Source organism: Vitis riparia, chromosome 9, assembly GCF_004353265.1.
Source record: "Vitis riparia cultivar Riparia Gloire de Montpellier isolate 1030 chromosome 9, EGFV_Vit.rip_1.0, whole genome shotgun sequence".
NCBI lineage: Eukaryota > Viridiplantae > Streptophyta > Magnoliopsida > Vitales > Vitaceae > Vitis > Vitis riparia.
Window position 1 is genome coordinate 12,090,126 of NC_048439.1, and position 5,599 is coordinate 12,095,724.

At 36.9% G+C, this 5,599-nt stretch overlaps 1 protein-coding gene and 1 long non-coding RNA gene across 2 annotated transcripts; one reads left to right on the top strand and one right to left on the bottom strand.

Moving 5' to 3' along the window:
* The first annotated feature begins 492 nt into the window (after positions 1 to 492).
* Positions 493 to 1,049, top strand: LOC117922385. The gene is made up of 2 exons (XR_004652483.1): positions 493 to 595; positions 682 to 1,049. It is a non-coding gene; the product is annotated as an uncharacterized LOC117922385 (long non-coding RNA).
* A 681-nt stretch (positions 1,050 to 1,730) lies between these two features.
* LOC117922571 (probable leucine-rich repeat receptor-like protein kinase At1g68400) lies at positions 1,731 to 4,026 on the bottom strand. Its single transcript, XM_034840720.1, has 3 exons — positions 3,085 to 4,026; positions 2,459 to 2,848; positions 1,731 to 2,363 (listed from the first exon to the last, which is right to left on the bottom strand). Exons 1-3 carry the CDS (start codon positions 3,935 to 3,937, stop codon positions 1,747 to 1,749), a joined length of 1,860 nt encoding a protein of 619 aa, XP_034696611.1. The 5' UTR covers positions 3,938 to 4,026; the 3' UTR covers positions 1,731 to 1,746.
* Positions 4,027 to 5,599: the final 1,573 nt, after the last annotated feature.

Sequence of the window (5,599 nt, forward strand, 5' to 3'; positions counted from 1 at the left end):
GTTTTGAGGGTTATTTTCCCCAAAATGAATGAACTTTAAAAGTAAAAAAGTCAAAGTTTCAAAAATTTTAATTTTTTAAAGATAGCACACTATTACATGATTCTCTCTATGAAAATTAATTTGCTCACATGTTTCTTTCATTTGTGCCTATTTGTCACTGACTGAATGGACAGTTGGTGTGCTTGGGAACATTCTGGCATCCTTTTTTAGTTACCTGATTCCTTTTGTATTAAAGGATGTAGAAAATCTCAGCTTCTTGTTAAAAGAGAATATTGTTCTGATTACAAAGAATCCTTTTATGGTTAAAGGTTGATGCAAGGCCAGCATCACAGCTAAGTTATCAAAAACCATCTTGTTTGTCTAGCATTTTCAAGGAGTCCAATTTAAAATGATTGAACGACTCTCCATAAAATTTTGTATGTGAGTATAGTTCGAAAAGTATATGTTTAGTATGTTTATTTGGTTCTTAATGGAAAACTTCCTATATTCATACTTCATCTCTACTTAAATGGCTAAAGTTTCTGCCTTATTCTGATTTACAGGAAGGCGTTCAACAGCTTGTGTTGGGTTTGTACATAATAAGGGGTGACAACATGTAATTGCTTTCTTCCACTTAATGTGAATTCACCTTGTTATCTCACTACATGCTATAATATTGTTTTTAACATTGGATTCTTGCAGAAGCATTGTCGGGGAACTAGATGAAGAGCTGGATTCTAGCCTTGATCTATCGAAACTGAGAGCACATCCCCTCAAGCCTGTCACTCATTGACTGGGAAAGGTGTTGAAACTGAGAAAGGTGTTGAGAAGTTCCTGACTCTATAATTAGATTGGACTGATGAAAAATGTATGCTGATATATGTAGTTATAACAACCAGAAGTTATGATGTTCTAAAGAGGAGGTTGTTTTTCATGCCACCCTGAGTTGTTATCCTTGATGCTGTTGATGCTGAATGTTTTCTTCGACTCTTATGTTTTGCATTAATAACTCGACAATTATATCATATTATCAACTTAATTGTATTGAGAGCATGACTTATTTGGTTAAATTCTTTTTCATGGTTTCCTCTGCTTTGAAATGAATTACGCATGGTCCCAGGGTGCTTATGCTCTAAAATCCTAATTAGATTCCAGCTGTACCGTGAGCGGGTTGAAGCTCCGGAACATTGCTTGAAGCCCAAAGCATCCAACAATAAAGAAAGGGAGGTTAAATCTCTTTTTATCATTAATATGACCGTGACTTTCCCCCGGTCATGGGATTACCAAGTTGTCAAATTCAATAGCGTATTAATTTGTTAGCTGTGCAGCTTTTTGAGTGATCTACAATAGAGATTCATTGATTCTCATGGTGCTGGTGAGACATACAAGGAAGCTGCTAGTGCTATGGATAGACTCCAGCCCATTTTCTTCCCCAAGATTCTAGCTGTAGGTGCTCTGGTCGTGCATAAATTTCATATACATGTTTTATATGTATTCTATTTTTATATTCTCATATCTAATATGATTCATATTCATCATATGATCAAGGTAATTTGATTAAACGATGGGGTCTGAGTTGGCTACATAATGTCAATAGCCTAATTGATAATTAAATAGATAATCGGAAGAGTATAGTTGATTAGACCAAATGACAGCAACCATAGCCGAAAGAGATGGCAACTCGAAGGAAAAGAAGAAAAAAATGTATTTGATTGGAAAAAATGTTATTAAATTGATGTTATGGGTACATTGAAGATCCTACATGAATCAACTTGCTTCACTTCCACTTATTTGTTTTTCTCCCATGTCCTCAATTTCTTGTATTCTTCTCAACACTTCAGTCATCTTTGGTCGCTTCTCTGGTGTTGTATCTGTACATTCCAGAGCTATCCCTGTGAGCTTCAACATCTCATCATGCCCTTCTCTTGCTGCTACTATCTCTACGTCTAATACATCTGTGGACCAATCATTATTCACTGCTGTTCTTACCCAATCAGAAAGGTCCTCAACTGTTGCATTGATCCCTGGTGAAGCTTCACCTGGGATCCTCCCAGTGATGACCTCCAGTATAATGATGCCGAAGCAGTAGACATCTGCCTTTTGTGTCAGCTTCTTTCCTAGAGCGAATTCAGGTGACTTGGCTACGGCTAGTTTTTCAGAGGATTTACGAGAGGGCAGAAGGGGCAAGAAGCCGAAATCCACGAGTTTGGAATGGCAGTTCTGGCCGGTGGAGTGGATAAGAACATTGGATGATTTGAGGTTGGCATGGGGCACCTTGTGAGAAGGTAAGGATTGATGAAGAAAAGTGAGACCCTTTGCTATGTCTTTGATAATGGATAGTCTTCTACTCCAATTCAAAGGCACTCTTGCAGCTCCTCTATTCTCTAAAATCCGAACAAGAAAAATATGATTTCATTTCAACACTAAATTATATCTTGGAAGATACAGAAAGGAAAGAAGTGACCGAAGATATACTAACCATGTAAAAGCTCAAACAAGCTTCCATGAGGAACAAACTCATAGACCACCAGCTTCTCCTCCTTAGAGTAGTAGAAAGAGATTATTTCGACCAGGTTTTCATGCCTCGTCTTTCCCAGCAACTGCATCTGCTGGACAAATTCCTTCTTGCTCAACCCGTTCAAATCTTTGAGTCTCTTCACAGCAACTGCAGAACCCGATTCCAGTGTTGCTTTGTACGTCGTGCCCAGTTTCCCTTTCCCCATCACTTCTGCCGATGCCCTTAGCAAATCATCCAGGTCAAAAACCGGTATATCCTTATCGAAAAATTCTAGTGCTACCGTCCTTTCAGGATCCCCTCTGCTCTCCCAGCTATGTCTTCTCTTTTCTGCCCACTCTACGGAACCCTCTCCTGTCCAGTAATAAAGGGAGAAAAAGGAGATGAAATCCAGAACCAGCCTCTTAAGAAAATGGAATACTGAAACACGTAATTCATCCCTATGTATGCAATACTCTAATTTCATACACTACTACAGAATGACCTGCTAAAATTATTTAAAATGAGTGGCATCACACAGTTTGATCTGAATCTCCCAAAACAGAACTTGGTATGAGACTGCTAAGTTCACATATGCCATACGGACATACCTGTCTGTTGCCCTGTTGTTGCTTCTTTCCTCTGTGACTTCCTATAATAACACAAGAAAACAACCATAACTAGGACAGGAACCAATGTTGCTGCAGCCACAATCAAAGCAACACCCCATATTTCGAGTCCCTTTTTCTTTTCCTTGGATGGATTTGGAGAAATGTGGGGAGGAGGTGCTGTGGCAGCGGCAGGAGCAGGAGGAAAAGCAGGACACACTTTTCCGAGAGGAAGCCCACACAGATGGGAGTTATGATCATAAGAGCTCTCTGGGAATCTTTGAAGCACAGGAGTTTCTGGGATCGGGCCCTCAAGATGATTATATGAGACGTTGAAGGTTGTCAAGGTTGGTTGATCAAAAGGTGGGATATGGCCACCAAGAGAATTCTGTTGCAGCTCTAGAACAGTTAAATTGGGCAATCCAATGTAGTCCAAAGGAATGGAACCGGAGAAGTTGTTTTGGGAGAAGAACACGGATTCAAGGTGGATTAGGCCAGTGAGGTTGGGAATAGGGCCAAAAACTGAATTGTTTTTGAAGCTGACCCTATTCAGAAAGGCGATCTTTTGTAGGAATGCAGGTGGGAAAGAGCCGGTGAGCTCAATTCCTTCAAGAACAACGCGGATAATGTGGCCTTTAGAACAAGTGATTCCAAACCATTTGCTCACATCTTCTTGACAAGGGGGTCCTGTCCACTTCTTATGTAGATCAACTGTTGCGTTTACAATATCCCTTATCTGCATCAACGCCTCTCTTTCATCCGGGAAGTACTCATTTGTCTCCTGAGACACCACGCCTGAAAATTGAATCACAACAACTGCAGAAACAAGGAATAAAGCTTTTGCAGCCAAGCTCATGGTGATGGCCACAATCACAGCTAGACTGCTGATAAGTATTCCAGCTTGACAAAGTCATGAGATGGTGATTTCAACAAGTTTACAAAGAAAAAAGCTCTAGCCCATGAAGCCATACTTTCTCTATGACTACAGCATTGACGAAGTAAGCGAGGCAAGGTTGCAAAGATTCTTCAATATTGTCAAGACACAGAAGCGGAGGAAACAAAGCCTTGTTAATTACAATAAGTGAAGACAGAAAACAACTTATTAACATCAGTTTAGCTCTCAATTTTCATATAAAATTATTGAGCTAGCTGTTGACAATTGATGAATACGAAATATGAGGATAACGTGAATTGTATATAGTTGGACTTGGTTTTTATATTTCGTGGAAAGCAATGGATGTTAGAGGGTTTGAGTGGATGGCTGGCAGTTTCACCAACTATAGCCCCTCGAAATGCTGCCAGGACCCTCAATTCTGGCTTAACCAAAATCCTTCTGTCTTTGTTTTTTCGTAGAACCTTCACGGGATTTGGATCTTTATTGCATGATTGGGATTGGCTTTGAGAATTCAAATATATCTTTGGGGTTTAGACTGTTTAGTGAAGATATGGCGGCACATGGTTGCTTTTGTATAGGAAACATATAATACCACTTTCAGATGGGTGTATGTTATTTTCTCCCCTTGAAGACAAAATGAACCGGTTTAACACTCATTAAAGGTAGATTTAAGCTATAGGAAAACTAGGGTGTGTTTGTTTTGCAGGTAATTTTATTGGGGAAAGGAAATATAATTGTAGGAAATTTAGTTTTGATATTTTGATTTTAAGTTAAAAAAAAAAAAAGGGAAAAAAATGTAAGAGTTAAGAGGAGTTTGGTATGTGATATATATTCAGGATGAAAATGTTAGAAATATTCCTCAAATCTCTTAAAATGGCCCAAAATTCCTATACCAAAAGGCGAAGTGGCCCATCCCACACCCTCAACCAGCACAGCTCGGCAGCCTATCGTGCGCTGCACGCCTGCCCACCATGCACCATTTCAATGCTTAAATAAAGCTTTTTGGTGTAATCAATCGTGGATGTGGGATTGCAATTGGAATTCTGAAAAAGCAAGGGAAAATCCAAGGAAATAGAAGAATGAAGCCACGAGGATTTGAACCCTCACCACCCACTCATGTTTTCTCACCAATACCAGCCGACCAACCATGCTTCATTTAACATTTATGTATATATATATATATATATATATATATATATATATATATATATATATATATATATATATATATATTATATATATTATATATTATATATATATATATATATATATATATATTATAAATTAAACATAATAAAATTATTATAAATAAATTGTTTTTTGTGATTGTGACTTTTATATAATAATAATTATATATAAATTTTGAATAAAATTATTAAAATTTTAAAATAAAAAATATTTATACAAATTATCATTATTTCTTTTTATGTCATCGAATACATCTAAATTAAATGATAATGCATAAAATCTGTTTTCAAATTATAAACATTATTGTTAAATATCACAACTATGCATATATCATCATTTTAATATTAAATATATTTTAAATTCGATATATTATAATTAAATATCATAATATTATTATAAAATAATATTTAATATAATTTAATAATAAATATATAC

Excerpts from the sequence above, each read along its gene's own strand:
- LOC117922571 (XM_034840720.1), bottom strand. The coding sequence starts at position 3,937 with ATGAGCTTGGCTGCAAAAGCTTTATTCCTTGTTTCTGCAGTTGTTGTG. Across the intron at positions 2,849-3,084 it reads AACAACAGGGCAACAGACAG|GAGAGGGTTCCGTAGAGTGG; the intron begins GTATGTCCGTAT and ends ATTACTGGACAG. Across the intron at positions 2,364-2,458 it reads CTTGTTTGAGCTTTTACATG|AGAATAGAGGAGCTGCAAGA; the intron begins GTTAGTATATCT and ends TTCGGATTTTAG.